Source organism: Micromys minutus (assembly GCF_963924665.1).
Source record: "Micromys minutus genome assembly, chromosome: 2".
Taxonomy (NCBI): Eukaryota; Metazoa; Chordata; class Mammalia; order Rodentia; family Muridae; genus Micromys; species Micromys minutus.
The window spans coordinates 19,945,994-19,968,243 of record NC_137971.1 but is presented as its reverse complement, the minus strand read 5'-3'; the positions used below and the strand labels follow the sequence as shown (position 1 = coordinate 19,968,243).

The 22,250-nt window shown below is 43.5% G+C and overlaps 1 protein-coding gene across 2 annotated transcripts in view; it reads left to right on the top strand.

Annotated features, from left to right (window-relative positions):
* Positions 1-22,250, top strand: part of ENTPD1 (ectonucleoside triphosphate diphosphohydrolase 1) — a 69,323-nt gene that overhangs the window by 20,763 nt on the left and 26,310 nt on the right. The window contains exon 2 of one of the 2 annotated variants that reach the window (XM_080913159.1): positions 21,203-21,330. The exons of the other annotated variant lie outside the window; for it this stretch is intronic. Coding sequence (XP_080769285.1) covers positions 21,203-21,330 — 128 coding nt within the window. The remainder of the gene's footprint in view (positions 1-21,202; positions 21,331-22,250) is intronic. 2 annotated transcript variants of the gene reach the window in all.

Genomic DNA, 22,250 nt, shown 5'->3' with positions numbered 1-22,250 from the left:
ACACATAAAACACACTAGTTAACTAGATGAGTACAATTTAAAAAAAAACCAAAAAAAAAAAAAAAATCTAGACTGGGCTACATGATGAAGTTCTGCCACAAGCAGGTGAAAAAGCCCTTTTGATTCAGGGTCTGTTAATTCACTTTGCATCATTTCTGGGGAGCAGAACTGACCCCTCCTCCATTCCTGCTCTGCCTCCTTTTTGTTTCTATTTTATTTTATAGACTGTCTTTTTGTTTCTATTTTATTTTATAGACTGTCTCCTTTTTGTTTCTATTTTTTTATAGACTGTCTTTTTGTTTCTATTTTATTTTATAGACTGTCTCCTTTTCCTTTCACTTTCAAAGTCAGATATTGACAAACTGTGAGGGTCTTGCCACCCCTTGCAAGAGAGCATGCCATGGAAGGAGGAACTTGTCAAAAGAGGTTGTAAACCATGGACTTGGCTGCTGTTAACAAGGAAGCTCGAAGCAAAAACTGCCAACTTGTCTCTGGTCATTCAGAAAGTTTAACTACTTAAAGAGCTGCTCACGTGAACTGAGGGGGGGGGGGTCGGTCTAATGCTGGAGGGCTGCTGAAGGAAGTTCTTCATTGACAGGAGGGTAGGTGGTGGAGAGCAAGGAAGATGCGAAGGAAAGCGGCCACACCCATGTCCCCTTGGGCCACTCCGCAGTTCATCTCATCTCTGTGTTCTCCTCCCCCTTTGTTTTTTTCTCCATTTCCCAACAGCCTTTCCATTCTTTTACCAAGTTGTGGATTGATTAGTTTGAATTCTAAGGCTGTTTTTTCAACTCCCAGTCTCCTGGATCACAAAGGTTCCCAGTTTAAAAATTCTTCAGAGAGAGTAGCTCTTGGGAGTGAAGGTTCTGGGCAGATGTCTAGGATAATACATGGAGGTGGAAATAGACATTTTGGTTGAATTGATGCTCAGTCCCATATGGACTGGGTATGTTGCCCTATTCTAGCATCAGGATTTGTGTGTGCCTGTGGTGTGTGTGTGTGTGTGTGTGTGTGTGTGTGTGTGTATGTACACGAATGCTGTGTCTTATGGAGTTTATTTGAAAATAAACTAAGAAAAATTTTAATTTGAAAAATCTAAGAAAAGAGCAATTGCACACACATTTTTTCGAGGCTGTTGAGACAACAAAATGTAACATTTTATGAATATTTCCGCTCTTGTCACCACATTTCCATTCCCTGAACCTGGTTTTACCTTGAACATGCCCTGATTCACAATGATTTGTGATTTGTACAATGGGGGGGGGGGGTCCATCATTTACTGTATATAAATCATTTTGTCTATGATTTCCCAAGACAATCCATGTTGGATTCACATGAGACTCCAGCAGTGTCTCTGGCCAGCACATCAAAGAAAACAGGCAAAATTGTCCCTGGAGTTGAGAGCTAACTCACAGTCTTAGCTACTTCCTTTCTGTAGGCTGATGCCTCCCTTGGGTCTTGCATTAGTGACACGCATGTTACAGCTTGCTGCAATCCATTTTTTCCTCAAGCTTTCTTTTTATGTCCCATACTAACTATGGAACAACAGTCCAGTTTTTATATTATATTTTCTATTTTAGGACTTGACATTGGTTCTAGAAAATTCAGCTAAGTATTGTTGAACCACTTAGTTCAGAGGTATTCAGAAAAAAAAAAAAACAATACCCATTTATATTTTTCCTGGCATTTTAGTGGTAGGGAAAATGTTTGAATTTATTTTAAGGACAAGTCACATGGCAAAAAAAAAAAAAAAAAAACACACAAAAAAACCCAAATATTTGTGGTTGCCTTGGGAACTCACTTTCTAGATATTCCCGATTGTGGAAGGGAGGAACAGATGTGGAGATTTTTGCAAAATATAGGTTTCTAGTCAACTATTTTCTTGTCTGATTCTGATTACCATATCCTGCCCTGCCTTCCTCAGGGAGGAATGAGTCGGAGGCTTTAGATAATCAAATTCGTATTTACTTTTCAAAAAGGAAAAAGGTGGTAATCTGATTGTTTGGTGTCATAGACGAAAGGAAAATGGAGATCCAGTGTCTTACAGTCCTGGATGCTTCCTGAAACTGCCTGCCACTTAGAGATGTGGCCCTGCTGCTCTCACACATGGCTGGCTTGGGGCAGACATTATTTCCGGAGAAACTAAAGCCACCTGAGGATTGGTTGTCTACCCTTAGCACCAGCTCTCCCCAGCAACTCTTCGTCCTTGCCAACCTCAGAGGCCTGGAGACGCCGACAAGCCCTGTGGTTTTGTGTAGAGAATGGTGCTCCTGGCAGGGTTTCATGACCTGGAAAGAACACTCTGACTTTGTCTCCAGTCCTTGAGGAACCCAGGAAGTGGCAGTTCTGGAGGGCAACAGTAGTGTGACCTTTCAAATTACATAGTGCTCTGGTCTTGCTTTCCCCTCAGCACACATTTAATGTAGAGCTGGACCGCTTAGACACTGTTGGAAGGCACCTTCAGGCCCCAGCATTCTTTGCCCCAATGGGTTGGAAAACAACGAAGAAAGAGAGGAGCACATTACCTGCTGGGAGAGGAAGTTGGACTGGCAGCTGGCCTGGTGGATGGCTTAGTGTCTGCAAAGTTTCGGACCCAGCACACGCGCTCCAGCAGACCTAGATGATAATAAAGGAGTGTGAGGAGAAGCCATGGGGATGATGGGGATGATGGGGATGATGGGGATGACTGACCCATGCAGCCTCAGCTACACAGGTAAAGACTCTAAAGCTGTAAGCTGGAGGCGGAAGGAGGAGCTACTCACTGTTTGATGAGGGCCCAGCAGCAGCAGCAGTGCACATGACCAAACAGCTACTGCCCAATCTTCTCATCATGAGAACTGAGCTCCTCTAAGTATGGTTTTCTCTCTGTAGCTCTTGCTGCCACTACTAGACAATGTCTCACTAGCATTCAACAAGGTCCTTGCTTCTGGGCTAGCTCCACTAACTTCTGGGGAAACAAGTAAGAAGAGGAAGGAAGGAAGGGAGGGAAGAAGGGAGGGAGGAAGGAAGAAAAGAAGGAAGGAAGGGAGGGCAGGAGGGAGGGAGGTAGGAAGGAAGTCAGCCAGTCAAGCAGAGAGCCAGGCATTCAGAGAAGCCTGCCTTCAGAACCTGGGCTTGTTTCTTACTAGACAGGCAATGTCAGTGCCAAGCAGGGCAGGTAACTTCCCTCCTCTAAGCTAAGCAACTTAATTTCACTGAGTATGGTGTGTGTGTGTGTGTGTGTGTGTGTGCTTTGTTTTACCTACAAAATAACTTTGTTATCTGTCCTCAGCTTAAAGCTTCAAATGATGCAATGGATGCAGGCCTGGCCCACAGTTATCCTTGACTCTAGCAGCAGTTTCTAGACTAGTCTATTTTACCCAAGATCAAAAGGTCAGAGGAAGTAAGATTGGGCACAAAGCCAAACCCGCCACTTCTGAAGCAGAAAACCACTAGTTCGAGTTTCTCAGAAGATGCCTGTGTAAACCGGTTATACTTGATCAAAGGAAGCTGTAGGTTGATGTGCAGACTGGAAAAGAGAAGAGTTAAGTGTGTGTCAGTTTCACCTAGTAACAAAAGCTTAGACTCTCCAGAGTAAACCAGGTTTTCGCTCCTCTCCCCACTCTCTCTGTAGGTGAAGGAAGGTATTAGTGGCCTTCTTTTCTAACTTAATTTTAATTCAGAAGAAAGATAAAGCCAAGGAGATACAAGCAATGACTAGGTCATTTAGACATTAGGAAACATAAGGCATACAAACATATGGCCTCAGTTATATGTGTTTGTGTGTGGCACATGCACGTGTGTGTGCATGTGTAAATGCCAGATCCCTGCCAGGTGCCTTCCTCTGTCATTCTTCACCTTATTTTTAAAGACTTATTTTCAATTTTTGTATATGGGGGTCGTGTGCACGCGAGTGGGGGTGTCTACAGAAGCCACAAGGCATGGGGCCTCTGAAGCTAGAGTACATAAGGCTGTGAACCACCTGAGATGTGGGTGCTGGAAACTAAGCTTAGGTCTTCTGCAGGAACAGCAAATGCTCCTACCCCCAGAGGTCTCTCTTCAGCCCCAGACACTACCTTAGTTTTTGAGACAAGGCCTTTCACTATACAGAGAGGTTTTAGGATAAAATGGCTGGGCAGCCAGCACCTAGAATCTGCCTGTTTTCAGTGCTGGGATTGCAGGTATATGCCACAGAGCCAGGCGAACTGGAGGTTCATATTCATCCTAGGCTATACAGTGAGTTCAGGGTCAGTCTAGGACCCCAAGTCTCTGTCCCTAGCTCTTCACCTATAAAATAAGGAGAGGACAGACATGTGATGCCTGCATCTGCTCAGTTCTAATGAGGACCCTTCCACACATGCCACACCATGATGGACATCAATGGCACACACAGATGTGGGAGCAGGCCACTGAGTCCAAAGCCCGGTCTTCAGAGGGAGTTCCAGGAAGGCTGAGGCTACACGGAGAAACCGTGTCTCAAAAACAAAACAAAACAAACAAACAAAGATCTTAAACAACAACAACAACAACAACCACAGAGAATGTATGGGCCAGGTTTAGGCTCTTTATAAAAACCCTAATAGGAGGTTTATGGAAGGCCATTGTGACACCTACCTTAATCTCTTCTAAGAGTAGGGTGCCCATAACTTAATCTTCCCGTAGGTCTCACTTTTAAAAGTTCTGATGGCTCTCATGTTATCATGCCTGGGGTGGGGAATTGGGGGGTTGCGGGGTGGGGACCACACTCCCCACACTGAAGAACCAACTGAAGCCAAACCATAGCAGTCACTGTGACTATAAAACAGGGTCTGTGTGGTAAGGAAAGGACATAGAAAATAGTTGAGCAGAATGTTTGAAAGCTAGGAGGATTCTTTCCAGCATCACTTGTGCTGTGCATTTGCTGAAGATGAGGCAATGCTGGGGATGGTGAGTTGCTTTGGTTCAGTAGAAGCATGAGCAGAAGGTGGCAGGGTTCTCTCCTTCACCATGAGTTGTGGTCAAACGCAGGCCAGCAGTGTGCAGATACGCACCAACAGGCTGAGCCCTCGCACCTGCCCAGTGGTTGATAGTTCTAAGCAAATGAACAGAGATTACATATGCTCTTTAAATTCTAAGAATGTATAATGTACATCACAAAAACGGAAGAGAGTAGATTCAGAAAGCCTTCCCCTGAGCTTAATATTTGGAAAAAATAGAAATGAACAGGGACAACCCATTACCACTTGGAAAAGAAACATCTAATCCCTGGAAACTGGCCTGTGTTTCACCTAATTGGCTTGTAACAAATTACCAGGGGGTTGTGCAAGGAGGTGATTAAAAAATTTAGCCATCTCTCATAGAAACAGTATATTTTATTTCAACAAAAGATTGGAAAGATTTTCAGTTCTGAGAATTTCAAACCTAAATGGGTGATAAATAGACGTGGGGGTGGTTACTCATGGTCAGTGCTTGTCAGGAGGGCTTCCTTTTTCCTTTCCCGGCAGCATTGTTGCTTTTGGTATTGAAAGGAGAAAACCTGTAGAGTCTGGAATTTCACTGTCAGTACTTCCGTCTGAGGAAGACATAGAGCAGTACTTCTCGTGGTGTGCTTTAACGTGGGTTGGAGAAATATGGATTGGAGAAGGAGCCACAGAACTTCCTGGCTGGCTCATGCCGACAACAGGTTTGAAGTCCACAAGGTTCTGTCTTTTCCCTGCACGGTCCATTGATCAGTAATTGGGATAAAAGCCTAGAAAGCACAGGTAGCAAATTGGCCAACGATATGAAGCTTCCAGTGAGAATACAGTGGTACAGAGAGAATCAAGCTGCCTGCAGGTTGAAGAGATGGGCTAAGAGAGAAGCTGGCATTTAAGTGAGTACCTGAGGGAGAATCCTGACTTGATCACTTGTCCGGGGAAAGATCTGAAGTTATACAGGATCCGATATCTGAAATGCATAATAGTCACATTGGTAGTAACTTTCGGTTTATAGATAATAAGGTGTAATAACCACCTCAACTATATGACCTTTAGTTACAGAAGCAGGATTTGACAGGTGCTTAACCAACTGGAGAGCATCCGCCAGGATGTCATTAGGGTGGCATATAATCTGAGAATCATGATTCATGAACTGGGTTTTTTTTTTTTTTTTTTTCTTTTAAGACAGGAAACTTGAGGCACACATACTTGCTGCCTTTGAAGTCTTGAAAAACTAATGAAAACTGAAACACTCTAAGTGGCTTGACCTAGAGCTGGTCAGTTTGGTTGAAGATAGAAGGAAGCTAAACTTGTAGGCTGCAGATGTCTATTGTTAGTCCGGTTAACTATGAAATACACTGTGTCCAATCAGGAAGGATTTACTACAGGGTGAAAGCCTTCTCTAAAGAATTGTACAGCAACAGAGTTGCCTGCAGCAGCAGTTGGACTAGGTCCCATGTCTGCAACCCCTGACATTCATTAGAATCACCTGGGGACGTTAAGCATGACCATAGTCTGGCCTCTGCACCGAGAGCCCAGTGTGATTGCTCAGGAAAGGACTGGGAAAATCCCTGGGTGATTCTTCTGGGCGGTCAGTCAGTGCTGGGAATTACGGGAGGGAGTCAACTCCAAGGATCCTTTCAACTGTCATTCATGGGATATTTTAAAGGTCTCAGTGGTGGAAAGCAGTAGTGTCAGGCAACACTTGAGCTCAGGAGAGAACAGAAGAGGCTCAAAGAGCCAGAGCCTGGCAGAGAGAATCCAGAAAAGGTACCTACCAGTTTGACCAACTACTAGAGTGAAGCTGGGTTGGCTGGTACAAAATGAGCGTCACTGAAGATGGGCATGCCATCCTGGAAGTTTTGTTGGGATGTGTGCCTTGAAGTATTACAACCAGGACAGTGATGGGGAAACAGCCCTCCATAAGAGGGCCCTGTAGGCTCAGAAGAGGGCAGTGCAGGGAGTGTCCTAGTGACTTCCTTTGCAGAGTGAACATGTGTTATGTAGCTGTCCGAGAGCATTGCTCTGGTGTGATGTGGTGCTCCAAGGCCGAGACACCATGTTCCCTGCAGTTGTTTATGCCAATCCGAGAGCCCTGAGTACTGCTTGGACCAGCTCACTTCTTGCCAGCACACTGTTTGTGGTTCACATGCTTCAGCGGATGCCTTTCCACACTGTTCCCTCCCAGCCACAGATGAAGCCCCCAAGGTGACTTGAAACTCTTTTCTTTGAAGAGCTTCCGGCACCTCCTCACCCAGTACTTCAGCCTTTCTGCCACTTTGATGAACAATGCCCGCAGTGACTTCAGTAAGCCAACTGGCTTCAGGGAAGGGGAACGGCTGCGTCTTCAAAGTAAGCTAGTGATGACTGAGGAAATTGCCTAATAAGGAACTGATTTAGAGACATGCTGTCCTTCCAAACCTTCACAATTTCTTCTTCTAAAAGGAGACGTATGGGAGCGGGTTGAGACTGCTTACAAAAATAGTGCAGAGAAAACCCCTCTGAAACCACAGGGAGAAGGCGCATACTGTGCTTCAAAACATAAAGCATAAATTCAGCAGTCTTCACCCATTACGCTTCTGAAAGGCTTTCGAAGCCCTCCCTCCCTCCAGCTCTCCCTCCCCACCTGTCTCCCTCCCCACCTGTCTCCCTCCCCACCTGTCTCCCTCCTCACCTGTCTCCCTCCCCACCTGTCTCCATGTAGGTCATGCAGCTCTTTTCACATATTTGGAGATAATACACAGCATGCAGACATTAACTTGGCATGGCTATGAAGTACTAGGAACCAGATGGTTTTCAAAGTATGGTCCTTAGACCAGTGAGTGTCACCACCATCACCTGGAAACTTGTCAGAAATGTAGATTCTTTGGCTTCACCTCAGACTTGTTGAATAGGAAACCCCAAGGAGCTGGCAGCCACTGCTTCCCCCAAGCCTTTAGATGTATCTGGTTCAGGGCGATGGCTGAGAGCTGGATTTTACAAATTCGTCTGACATAGGCCTGAACCAGGTAAACTACAAGCAAAAGACCCATCCTGATCCCTGAGCTGGGTTAGGGAGCAGAGTTCACATTTTCTTGATAAAGGAGTACAAGAGACCGGAGATGGGGGGAAATATAGGAAGAGTGGGGTCCGAAGTTAATTCACATTCCTACAAAATTAGAACAACGCCAGTGTTGAAGTCCCGGAAGTGACTAATGCAGAGCTAGACACAGGGGTTTGACACGGTATGAACTGGAGTTTTAAATAGATTGTATCCTTTTCACCTCAGTTCGTTGATGGGACAATAGAAATGTTGAATTTTAAGAAAGTGATTTGAGGGGCTGGAGAGATGGTTCAGCAGTTAAGAACACTTGTTGATCTTCCTGAGGACTTGGATTCCATTCCCAGCACACACATGATTGTTCACAATTTTCTGTAACTACAGTTCCAGGGGATCTAATGCCCCTTACTGTACTCTGGGTCAAAGTACATGTGCTACACAGATGCACATGCAGGCAAAATGCCCATACACATAAAATAAAAAAATGTATCTAAAAATAAAAGTGATTTGGTTACCACCATTTTAATTACTTTGAGTTTTGTAGTAAGGAATCACAGAAGTGAAATGCACAAAGAAAGCCATCAGGCATGCTGATCTAAGTAATAACTGCATCAGCAGTATCAGCAACAGCAAACACAGTGGCTCCAAGCAGTGTGCTGCATGCTTGGCCCTGGGTTCAGAAGGATAAGCAGTCACGACTCTCTAAGCAGCGAGGATCGAACTCGGGACCGTGCACATGCCAAACAAGAGCTTCACTTCTGACCTACATCCCTGGTCATCCCTTGACTGGTTCCCTGTTTCCTCAGTTTCCCATTTCCTTTGACAAGTAATTCCTTGTTGTGGTTGCATGTTTGATTCCCCAGCGAATCATTAAAAAAAGCCAAGGTTGAGGCCTTAGTTTCAGTCTCATTCAATTATTTTGAGTGGGACCCCAGAGTTGGTGTTTTTCTAAAGTTCTATTGTACATCAGAATGGGGATTTATGTGTGTGTGTGTGTGTGTGTGTGTGTGTGTGTGTATGTATATGTATATATATATATTCCATATATATTCAGTAGAATAAAAAATACACACACACACACACACACACACACACACATATGGAAAAAAGAGTCAAGTTTTAGAGCCTAACATGCTAAGTTTACTTCACTTCTATAGCTAGATGGTCAGAATAGCCTTAAAATTATTATTAAAGAATCTGGACTTAGCAAGGTGTGATGGCTCATGCTTTTAATACATCAGTCAGGAGGTAGAGAGATGGATCTTGGTGAGTTCAAGTCCAACCTGGTCTACATAGTGAGTTTCAGGCCAGCCAGGACTGCAGGTGAGACTCTGTCTCAGAAAAAGAAAGTTTGGATTTTACTTTGAAGCCCTGCAGTTTAAATTGCCATGCTGGCTTTAAAAAAAAAAAAAAAAAAAGATGATGAGAGAGATGGCTCAGCGGTTAAGGGCACTGACTATTCTTCCAAAGGTCCTGAGTTCAATTCCCAGCAACCACATGGTGGCTCACAACCATCTGTAATGGGATCTGATGGCCTCTTCTGCTGTGTCTGAAGACAGCAACAGTGTACTCATATATAATAAATAAATCTTTAAAAGAAAGTTGAAGTGGAAGCACCACTTCAGAAGCCACTATAGGAGTCCAGGGAAGAAATATAAACAAATGGATTAAAGGGATATTTCATGGGCAAATTTTTAAAAAAAAGAAAAATTGGAGTTTCGATAAGAAGACAGACTCTAGAAAGATGTAGGGGTAATAAATTTTAATGAATAGATTCTATAAGAAAGATTAAGTTAATGGGGAGAAAGCTACATTCAGACATAGTAAGTTTGCCTGTAGAACACCACTGAAGCATATATGAGTGTGTTTGGGGTGGTGGTGGTGGTGGTGGTGGTGGTGGTGGTGGTGGTGGTAGAGCTAGTGTTATGAATCCAGAGCTCAGGAACCTTGCCTGGGCTAGTAGTGCAGATCAGGGGACATACCATTGAGACTAGGGAGTTGTAATCACTGGGATTACCAAGTTACACCATGGGGATTGAACAGCCATCACCACTCAGTCTGGGTCATGTTTATACAATAGGGAGAACCACAGTCCCAACATGGCAGCTGTAAGGCTGCCATTAGTGGATGTCAAGCAGAGAGCCAGCAAGCAGAGACTGGAGAAGTAGGAGGCTTGTCAGAAGAGTCTGGTATCTTGGGAGCCAACCGAGAAAGAAGGTTCAAGTATGAGGAGTCAATGGTATAAAATTCTACCAGAACTGAAATGTACCCACTGGATTTGGCAGCACAAACTGGTGGGTGCTGTTTGTGTGAACAACTTCAGTGTGAATAGAAGCTGATGAAGGGCTGAGCAGTGAGTGGTCTGTAGGAAGTAGGAATATGGAATTTAGAAATGTGAGGTCTGAAGAGGTAAAACAGGGACCCCAGCAGTCAGAGGAGTTAGAGCTATAAGCACTGTCAGTGTTGGAACAGCACCATAGAAAGCAGAGGGACAGTGAGCCCAACAGAGAGGATGGGGAAGGGTGGGTCCAGTTCTGCCTTTGACATCCAAGTATTGTCTTTGCTCACTGTCCCAGCCTTAAGGGTGGCACCCCCGATTTGTCATCCTAAAGGTCAGTTCTAGGTAACAGATATTTCCAGAAGGTGTAATAATTTTTTCCTCTTCTACTCATGCATGTTTCTTACAGTTGTCAGCCCTTTAGGAGTCTCCAAAGAATCCCAACTATTTTGGCACTAGATCCTGAGTGTCAGAATCTGTGTTTCCCTTAGATGTGGTATCTTAAGTCTCAGGTGGAGACGCATTTCCTTCCACTGAGAACATTATCATAGTTCCAAAGGAAAGAAAATAAGGAGAAATCATTCTTGTCTCGGTTGGCCCTCCCAAGTGGTCTTCCTGGTCTGGCACCCTTCCTACCGCTGTGAGCCTAAATAAATGAAGACAAGGCATCCCAGTGCAAGCAGGAAGCACAGAGGCTGACTCCCCAGTCATTCATGTCATCCCTGTGTTGTCATTTCCTGACCTCGGGGCTTTAGAGGGACAGACAATCTGCTGCCCTTTGTGGAACACAAAGAAAGAATTCCCTAAAACCCACATTTGAAAGGTGGCCATACAAGTTGCAGTGTCCATTTATTATTAACAACCGCCAACTCATCAGCTTCATAGAGATGTTGATGTGGTCAGGAATGGAGAGGAGGATCGGCAGTTTGGGGGTGGCTGCTCATTCAGAGGATTTAGGTTTGAGTCCCAGCATCCACACGGCAGCTCCCTCAGGCCACTTCGGAGCTGCAACACAGGTCCTTTCCATAGTCTTTCCATTCTGTGTCCTTGTTTTCCTTCTCGGGGGCTGTAGAGAGCAGCAGTAGGGTACCACTTTCTTAGTCACAGTCTAGATTAGAGAAAGTCTCCAAGACATAGGACTGACCACACCTTCTCTTCTTAGCTATGGCAAATGTGGTAGAAGACATTCTCATCTGCTCTCTTGGTTTGTTAACTGTTGCTTTCAGAAGACATTTCTAGGGGTTCAGAGTGTAACCCAGTTGGTTGACTGCTTGCCTAGCATGCCCTGGGCTCAGACCTCAAAACTTCCTCAAGTGGGTATGGTGGTGTATGTCAGCCTAGCAACGGAGGTGGAAGCAGAAAAAAAATCAGTGTCATTCTTGACCTCAAATGGGGTTTAAGAACAGCCTGGCTTAGAGATTCTGTTTTTAAAAGCAAATCAAAACAGGATGACTACCAATGAAAGAACATACCCTGTCTCTAAGGTCCAGGGACCTTCCTCTAACCCCCTTTGCCTCCCTTTCAACAAAATGGATACAGAAAATATACTCAAATATGTAAGGGACTTCTGAGTTATCAGTTACCGCTATCACACTCTTGAGAGGAACTTAATTCTAACCGATATAAGATTGGATAGCTAAACACTCCGGTGCTCTGGCTGAACAGTGAAAAGTCAGCTGCCTAAATATGGCCACCTATGATGAAATTACCAAGGACAGCTAGAAGCTTGACCATGCCTCACTAGAGGATCATTCCTTTTTACTCTGAATCTCAACACCAAAGATACCAAAAAGGGCAGTACCAGTGCCCTCTTAAAGCTTTGAATCTGTCTAAAATAAAGTTTGATGGTTCTGCCTGACAGTATAGGAGGCATGGCATTGTTCTGGAAAGCCTAAATGAGTGGGAATCAGATGTGGCTGCTTGGATTAATTGGATCGACCAGTGGCTGGCAGGGCACTAGGGTGGGCCATCAGCAAAGGTTACGCTAGACCACTAAAGCACAACTCCCTGTTTAGCCATTGGTCACCTGCCTTGCCGACTGCCACTTGTCTCTCACTGGCAGCCTTCTGAATTTGCTACAGCCCATACCCTTTTGCTGTAGCAAATTCTAGCTGTCTGTATACCCATATGCTGAATCCTACAATCCCCTTTGGTGAATGGTCAATCCTGGGGTGTTCTTGGGAACCCTGGCACATTCCAGCTTACAACTCCAGGACCATTTCTCAAGAGCTACTCCTGGCAGTTGCTAGTCTGGTGTACTTGTCCAGAGATGTCAATGTTTTACCAAGTACAAACTGCATTTATTGTCTTGTTTATTTTCCATATAGTGAAGTACTCTTATGTTGAGATTCATAGGTATAATTCAGTCTGTTCATACCTGCATGGTTCTATCAGTTATGTATGTATATTGTAGAATTTATATGTTCAGAGCCATATGATGAATCTTTAGTTATTTTTTTAGACTGTTGTACTGAACACCCTATCCTTGAACCTTTTCATGTCCTCACAAGCATATCGAGAGGTTTCTACACTAAACTTCTTTGATAAGATATTACCTATTACAACCATCAGAATTGACATTTTTTACTTCCATTAATAAGAAGTATCCTTGTCAATATAATTTCTTTTTCCTCCCACTGATTTGTTTTTTGAAACAAAGTCTCACTCTTTAGCTGTGGCTGGCAGGAAACTTGCTATATAGAGCAAGTGAACTTCAAACTTGGAGTGGTCTTTCTGCCTTTATCTTAGGTGTTGGGATTATACCATGATGTTCAGATTCCATAATTCTTTATATAATTTCTTTCCTGAACATGTACTTTTAAATGTACATCAGTGTGGATTGTGATATGTATGTGGGTGGTCATCTAGCCATCACCACAATAAGGATAAGAATATTTCTGTCTTCTCCAAAAGTCCTTTGTAACTCCTGCATGTCAGCCTCTGACCCCTGTGTTCTGACTTATGCTCCTAATATTGCCTTTTTGATAATAAAGTCGTTCAGGTTGTGGCCTTTTGAGTCTGGCTTCTTTCACTTTGTACAGTGCTTTTGAGATGTTTCTGTGCTATTGCTTTATCCCTAGTTATTCCTTTTGTATTGCTGAGGATAATTCCATTGTATAATTGTCAAGCAATTTGTATACAGGCACCAGCCGGTAGACATTTGGATTATTTATTTATTTATTTATTTATTTATTATAAATAAAGCTGTTAGACATATTTAGATACCAGTTTTTGTATGGATATCATCTGCCCATTTGGGGCTAAACACCTAAGAGTGTAATTGCTTGGTCATAATCCTAATTTATTTTTCATGTTTTCTTTAAATTACTTATTTATGTTTTTAAAAAATTTTTATTAGGTTGATGATTTTCTTAGTTAAAGGACTAATATATTAAGAAGTAAACTATTTGATTGTGTCAAAGACATTTTTCCTGATTCATCACTTTCATTTTTTTACAGTATATTTTTTCCACATTAATATTTTTGTGCAGGCTCTGAGTTTACACCACAAGGCTACAAAAGATGAGGTGATAGGAGTAAGAGAATTTACATGCATTAGGTAGAAAACAAGAGCCCACCAGAGCAACATAGTCTATGTGAGTTCATGCTGGTTCTGCTGGTTCTGCTCTTACCTGGAGGACTGAAACATGACCAGTATATTTTCCCAGTCTCTCTCTCTCTCTCTCTCTCTCTCTCTCTCTCTCTCTCTCTCTCTCTCTCTCTCTCTCTCTCTCTCTGTTGGCAAATAACCACAATGTTGTTGACATTTGCAGCTGCTTCTGGGAAAGAGTCGAGTCCCCGGGGCACAACTGTTTGATTTCGGATGTGTAGAAGATTCGTTTAGTAGAAGCAATGTACAGAGATTGTTATGCCTTCTGGCTAGGACACAGGGAATTCCAATGTGCAGACTCGGTGACATCACTTTGTCGGAAACAGTGCTACTCCCTGCCAACCCTACCCTTAAACATGGGGATTCCGTGCTGCTCACAAAGGCCTTTTATGTTTAGCGTGATCTGTGGGTACATGGGTTCATGGGAAGCCAGAAGGAGAGTGGGCGAAGAGAGTGGGTGGCATGGTGAGAGGAAGTTGGGGAAAGAAGGAGGAAATGGGAGGCTTTTGCTTCCTTGCTTCTCCCACAGAACTTCGTCAGTATCTGAGTTTTGCAGTCATTAGCAGTTTTGGAGTCAGGGTGCACAGAGTCAGCTAGGAACAGTGGCTAATTGGAGAAGAGCACACCACGCAGGAGTGGGCAGAATAGAGTCTGCTGAGCCTGCATTGCAGTAAGACCTTGTTCTGCACCCCACACCCTACTGCCTGATTGTCCCTAGATGGCCTCAGCAGCCAGAGCTGATGCTCAGAGCATCTGCCAAACTTAGTCCAGATGAATATACTTCTTTTCCAGCCGATGAACTGGTGGAATGAGAAGAATTAGATAATTAGAACTCAAACACAAACTGCTGGTTCCTTCTCTGCAGGTTAGGGTCCAAGAGATGGGTAGACTTCAACCCTGCAAAGCACTCCACACAGGTAATTCCTCAGTGTCTCCGAAAGATCCCCACCCCTGCCCCTTCTGGCATATTCTCTCTCTCTCTCTCTCTCTCTCTCTCTCTCTCTCTCTCTCTCTCTCTCTCTCTCTCTGTTGTGTCTCCCAGCTCACTCTCATCTTGCTTTCCTTCCTTATCCTTCTGCCTTCTGTCTTTAAGCCACTGACATAATTAAACTCCATAATTAAGCTCCAATTTCAGTGGAATCTGTACTGCCTTTCCAAAGTACACTTAATTCAGAAAAGCCCCCACCAAGTTACCTGCTTTATCAATGAATCCAATATGGATTGATTGACTGGAGAAATGTGAGTGATATAAAACAATAAGATTTTCTCAACAGAATGGAACTTGGGAACCAAAAATGGCTGAAGCTTTGTAACGTCTGTAGGTTTCTAGTGCAGGAAGGCTGTCAGAAGCACTGGACTGGAGTCGGATGATTCAGGCCAAATCTGCCTTCTGTAACATGTATGACTAAGCAGGTTCTCAGATGCTCTTGAAAATCACAACCTCTGCCACTGAAGCGTAAGCTTCTTGTTGTCTGGATCAAAGATGCCGCTATCCACTCACTTCCATCTCTGGATGATGGAATTTGCTACTCAATATGACATGACGTCTCAAGAACTGGAGAGGGTGTTGGACACAGGATCTCTCACTGAACCCAGAGCTTACCAATTCAGCATCCTTCAGAGATGCTCCTGTCCTCATACACCCCAATTCTCCACGGTAGAGTTCCCCACGGGCACCACTACACTGTGCTTAGCTTTCACGAGGGTGCTGGGGCTCTAAACTCAGGTTTCATGCTTGCGCAATAAATAGGGTGGACAGAACCATCTCCCAGTCCATTAGTTAAAGATCTTGAAATGAGGTCATCCCAGATTTAAAAACAGGTCAGGCCATGCACACCTTCAATGTCAGTACTCAATAAGCAGAGGCAGGTGGATCTCTTGAGGGTTCAAGGCCAGCCTTAAGCTCTACATAGTGTGTTCCAGGACAGCCAGAGCTATATAGACCTTGTCTCAAAAGCAAAGGATTAAAAAACCAGGTCAATGATGGGTGTAATAATCAAATGTAATTAGAGAAAATCCACAAGTGTGATGGGCAAACACACAGGAGGAAAGGCAATGTAAGGAGTTAGGCAGGCCAAAGAAGGCCAAGAGTCACGAGGAACTGGAGAAGACAGACAAGAATCTCTGACCCTTCCTGGGGACTAAGACCCTGCCACATTCTGGTTTTGAACTCTGTCCTTAAAAACTGTAATGACTTTTTGTTGTTTTTAGCCACCAAGCTTGTGGTCATTTGTAGGGGCAGGCTTGAGAAATGTATTATCAGATTATTATCTACCAGATAATAAAAGTGTATCTTCTTACAATATTAAATGAATTTGTTTAAGGTAAAAAAACGTAAGACCCATATCTGAACCTCAGAGTTTTTATATCGTTTCTTAGATTAATTAATGAATTAACTTATTGTATGAGTATTCTATTTGCATAAAGAGCTTTCATGCTAGAAGAGGGCATCAGATCTCATTACAGATGGCTGTGAGCCACCATGGGGTTGCTGGGAATTGAATTCAGAACCTCTAGAAGAGCAGTCAGTGCTTTTACGTGCTGAGCCATCTCTCCAGCTCCAACAAATGCGATTTAAAAAAAAAAAAATTAAAGAAGGAAAGAGGTATGGAGAGGAGTTTAACCTCCTTGTGAGCCTAATATTGGGACAACAGGGAAGAAGACTTGGTGAAGAATGAGGAGAATACAATTCCCAAATGAAGGAAATGTTACATTGGAAAAAAAAAATCTGAGAATTCAAAATTCACTCATTCATTTACCATGGGACATATCTGTGAGCAGCCAGAATTGTCCAAGCCCTCAGGGGTCCAAGCCAATGATAATGACAAGAATCAGGGCCATTCTGATCTTGGCCACAGTGGGCAGCAGGAAGTTAAGTTAGATTCTTGATCAGGAAGAGCCTGGGTTATAGACGATCTCCACAATCACCCAAAGGTGGGTTCTGACAAGGAAGGGAACCAGGAAGTGTGGGAGTTCCTGAAACGGGCTGGTGGATCAGATACTGGATGGGGGTGTTGAGAGCAAGGAAGTGGTTGTATCCAAGGAACCTGGTGCAAAGCTCCCAAACATAATTGTAGCTATGCGTGTATCCTCTGATGGACAGCAAGAAAGTCACAGAGACTGTGAAGGGGTTCTGATTCAGGAAAGGGGGGACTGAGACCTCGGTGAGCATGCTGTGCCTGGCTAGAAACAAAGGCCACCTCAGTGTGTCTGTCCCTCGTCTGTGCTTGCCCATGGGTGCTGCTTTCTCCCATCGACAAGCCAGGGTTACTCAAGATGTGGCCCCCAGAAAATAGGATGCAATTCTCTCAGTCACTTGGGATCCACAGAAGAAATGTTTTGGTCACCTTTGCCTGAGCCTCATCACATCTGTCAACATGAAAAAGCCTTTTACCAATGGGAAAATGTTTGAGAGATTATATTTTTGGAATCGTGTAACAGAGATCCTAAGACTTGTCTTTACAGTGGCATTTTGATAAAATATGATTTTTCATAGTTAATAAGATTCTAACTGGGCAACTCTCTAGCTATCTCTATAAGAATGAAGAGGGTCCCCCCCCCCCCGTAGCCCATTAGCATGACATTAGTTTATATTATACTAAAAAATGGGCTTCTTTCAGCTCTTCCTGTAAAGTGTAGGTGGAAGTTATTACTTGGGACCACTATTAATCAGGAAAACCTGCTTACCTGTCACATGAAAGGGGAAAAAAAACGTGAAGAAGCTGCAGCTTTGAATTCTTCAGTATAATCAACTCCAAGAGAAAAAGTAACTGTTGCTAGGATTCCCAACCCCAATAAGCCCATGTAAAAGCCATGCAATCTAGTTATTGTAATTATAGGCTATAAGCCTAGATTGGGCAGATCTAACACCATCCTAACTTACTCTCCAGCTATGAGACTCCTTGCTACTTGTGGTTTCTCCTGGCTGCGTGGTTCTGCTCTATCCTGGCTTATCTTTTCTGTCCTCTCTCTTTCCCTTCTTGTTCTCTCTCTACTTGCCCCCACTCTCAAAGATCTCTACTCCCACCTTTCCCCTCCACTGCCCAACCACAGACCCTAGCCTTTATTGACCATTTAAAATGGGAAGAAGATTTACAAGAGATCACCTGAGTCCACATGTGCTTGTTATAGAGGGCAACCCCTTTTGAGGAAGCAGAATTAACATCAGAATACAAACAGCACCAAGACAACCCACCGCAGCAACACTCTGTGCTTGGATAATCTTGGTAAGATCATCCCTTGGACTTTTAAGAGGTACCACGCTATGGGCGGGGGACATAGCTCAATTGGTAGAGTGCTTGCCCAGCATGTATAAGGTCCTGGGTCTGGTCCCTAGAACCATATAAAACCTGGAAATGTCACATGCTTATCAACCCAACTCTCAGGCAGTGACGAGAATGGCCAGAAGTTCAAGGTCATTCTCAACTATACAGCACGTTCAAGGCCAGCATGGGCTACATGAGACCCTGTCTCAAAAAAAAAAAATGTAAAGCATAAAAATAAATGCCACTTTATGTTGACCAATGGAAACTGTCTCTCTGTTCATTACCCATGAGTCAAGTGAGGCTTTCTAAGCAGAAGAGAATCTGTGTGAATTTTCATAATAAACCTGCCTGTTTTATTAAAACTGGATCTGAAAGGTCTGGTCAGTGGTGAGCCTGGCAAAGGTGGTTCCCCAAACCCTTTTCCCCTTTTCACTCATGGACTTCCACATGCTGAGCAGGGCACCCCAGCAGCCCGTGTTTCCCTTTTCTGCCAGCCTGGACCTTCACATGCAGCACCACTTCCTGTGAAATGTCTGGTTTCCTGCCTGCCACCAGGGCTTTTGAGAAGTCTGTGAAAGACAGTTTTGTTTACTCCTCTCTGGGTAATCCCATGAAAAGCTAACAGCCATAGTTTTTGTAGTGAAGATTTTGAAAATTACATGTAGAACATTTATATACTTAAGTTCTCTTGCTTATCTTTAGTAAGTAAAAATGTGGTGAGGGACTTGAATATACTGTAGAAACATGGATATTGTTTCAAGAGCTGGGCAGATGTTGAAAGCAGTCCAACTGCTCAGAGATGATGAAGATTAGCAAATATTTGCATAGGAGAAGAACAAAAGCCAAGTCACATTAAGCATTCTTCTTCTTCTTCTCCTTCTCCTCCTCCTCCTCCTTCTTTTTCTTCTTCTTCATGATTTATTTATTTATTTAATGTATGTGAGTACACTGTTTCCGACACACCAGAAGAGGGCATCAGATCCCATTACAGATGGCTGTGAGCCACCACGTGGTTCTGGGAATTGAACTCAGGACCTTTGGAAGAGCAGTCAGTGCTCTTAACCATTAAGCCATCTCTCCAGTCTTCTTAACCTATGAGCTAACACTATGGACCTCAAGCCCAGTTCTGCAGCAATCAGTTGACCAGATCCCTTGGTTTTAGTTTCTTCAGAGCACTTTTTCATGACCTGAAATCATTCATGTAATTTATTTATTTATTTATTTATTTATTTTGGTTTTTCGGTCTCTCTCTCAGTGAATGGCTGGCTAATTCCAAAGAGAAGAGATAGTGTTAGTCTCTTCTGTTGTAGTAGTTTGGATGCTAAGAATAATGACTGCATAGATGCAGTAGACAGTCAGCAAAAATTGTCATTTGTGGAGAGGAAATCTCTAGGTGGGTAGTCCTTTTTCAGCAGCTTCAGGAACGGGAAAAATAGCATTTAAAATTCTATTGCTAATGATGCATGGCTACAAAATGCTACCAATCCACATTATAACCAATCGTTCAGAAGCCATGCTTGATAGCACAGTTTCAGTTTTATGTATGACCTTGGAACGGAAAAGGGGGCTACACACAGAGATGTCCGCCTGACTCTCAGACTCTAGAGTTCTGACATTTTGACATTTCTTCTGCGACAGCTTAAGCTTCAGGTAACTAATATCTTGGCATTGAGTCAAAAGGTAATCCTATGGGAAGACAAGCGCAGGGATGGTCAATGTAGCATCTCTCTCAGCTCTGCCATCTGTGTCTGACATTTCATCCAAGCAGGACAGTGACAAGAATGTTTCCACTTTTTTCACTAGTCTTGCTCAAGCAGACCTCCGGTTGTCAAGAGCCATGATTAGGTATCATAGAAACCTTTCCTAGTTGGGACATGAGATCACACAAACTGAACAGGTCCATCTCTTAGCTTGTGTGGGGGGGCAGGTCTTTAAATAAGGTGTATGTCATTCAGGAAGAGGGCATAGAAATGCTGTGGCTTTCACTTGCTGTTCCTACTTGAGAAGTAAGGTAATGGTTTGCTAGCATTTTGTCCTGGGTTTTGTACCATTTGGCTTGATGGAGAGAGATTACTAGAAAACTCTGGGGCTTGGTGCAGACTAGGCACCCATGCACCAGCAGCCTTTTGAAAAAAGTTCAAGTTTCTGCTCAAGACAGTAAGGAAGACTTCCCATGACAGCGTCAAGACTACTGGTGCTGACAGAGAGGGAGATGGGAGAGCAGGGACACTTGCCCCTCCCCCCTTGATCTTACTCTGTTCTTAAAGAAGTATAAAAGGGACAGAGAACCCATCTCATTTTCCACACGATTCTGTATCGTGTGCCCTGGAAGCCTATGAAAACATCTGAAGATAGTGTGAGATGTCTACTGAAGAACAGGCTGTGTCAGCAAGACGGATGAACTGATGTAGCCTTCCATGTCCTATTTCCATTCCCGGCACGATCTGTTCAAGTTCAGTGGAAGTGGCTTTATATAATTCTTCCAGTAGAGTTTTAAATGTTCTTTGTCAAATAAGACTAAAACCAGAATAGATTAGCTAATAGACTGACAGCCGAAAATGTTCAGAACTCCTCAGGATTAAGGTGGCTGTCAGTTAAGGTGACTGTCAGTTTTCCATATAAAGGCATTAGGACCCAAAAGGCGTATCAAGCCCGAAACTGTTAACAGTGGTGGGATCTGATGTTTGATGTTTTTAGCAAATTAAATGCTTTGTGTATGCTTTAAAATCGCAGAGGTCTGTCTGTCTTTTGTTAGTTGTTTCTTGTCTTTTGACTGACAGGTCTGACCTATTAGATAAGACACCCCCACAACTCTCCTTCTCATTCCTCTCATGTGTGTGGCCTGGTTTTGCCCATTGTTCTCTGAACACCACCAACTTAACCTTGGTCTTCCTGATACAGATGAACCTTTTTATTCATAAATCATTTCCAATCATTTACAAGTATCTTGTGGATACAGATGGGCTGCTTACTAACATCTCTGGTGTTTCTGGATAGCCACCATAAAACCAGACAAAAAGGCAAGAAAAATCATTGTTTGCTGATTTCTTATTCATGTTTTGTTTTTGGCTTTAGATTCTAAGGTGAAGAGATTTTGCTCCAAAAATATTCTGATCATCCTTGGTTTCTCCTCTGTCTTGGCTGTGATAGCTTTGATTGCTGTGGGGCTGACCCAGAACAAACCATTGCCAGAAAATGTTAAGGCAAGTAAAATCACAAATATTTGTAATACAGTTTTTTTTCTTTATCTTTTAATTTAAGACTGTGAAACATTTAAAGTGAAAAGACAATAAATATATCTGTGTGGGGTCCCCCTCACATGAGTAGGCCAGTGAGCACACTGGTACATATGTCATGTGGGCAGTGACATATGCAGAAGATAACATGCCTGGGGATGTCCTGGAATACACGCTCTGAAGTATATTTCATTTGCTAAGAAGATGGTGTCCTGTGAGCTCAGGAAAGCAGTTACATGCCCTGTTTCTGAAACCGTCACCACCCACCCTATGTCACTTGCTGTGTAGAAAAGGCTTGGGTGTCCAGTTGGCATCTGTTTGTCACACAGATTCATCCCAGTTGTACTGTGTACAGCGGCCACTTTGTCAGTACAGAAACTGGCTGGCGCCAGCTCAGTGATGGTGGTCTCTTGCCTCTTGCTGTTTAGCGACATGGGCTCTGGCAAGACTTCACTCACCCTTGAAGTCTCATGACATCTTGGTTTTGCTATTTGTTTACCAGCTCCAGAAGCAAGTGCTCGCTTTCTTGAGTGACCTTTCTGCGTGCTCAGTATTGCCTCACTGGGGAGAAGGGCCGCTGAGGAGACACACTTGAGCTCTTGTCCCCAGTGTTTGCTGTGGTCAGGGCTGGCTCCTTCAAGCACAGTGGTCCACAAGTCTACCAGGCTTCTGCTTTGTGATGTTTGGTGAAAGGGAGCCAGGTCTTTGACATTAGTTAAATAAAAGTATGTCAAGAGCAGCTACTGGCACTGTAGTGAGTATGGTAATGTAGCTGATTTATTTTGCACAAAGATAGTTTTTACTACAAAAAGCTGGTCATTTGTTGAAGTTGCCAATTTCAGTAAGATTTTTATCACAGATTGAGAATGAAATGCAGGGCAGTACAG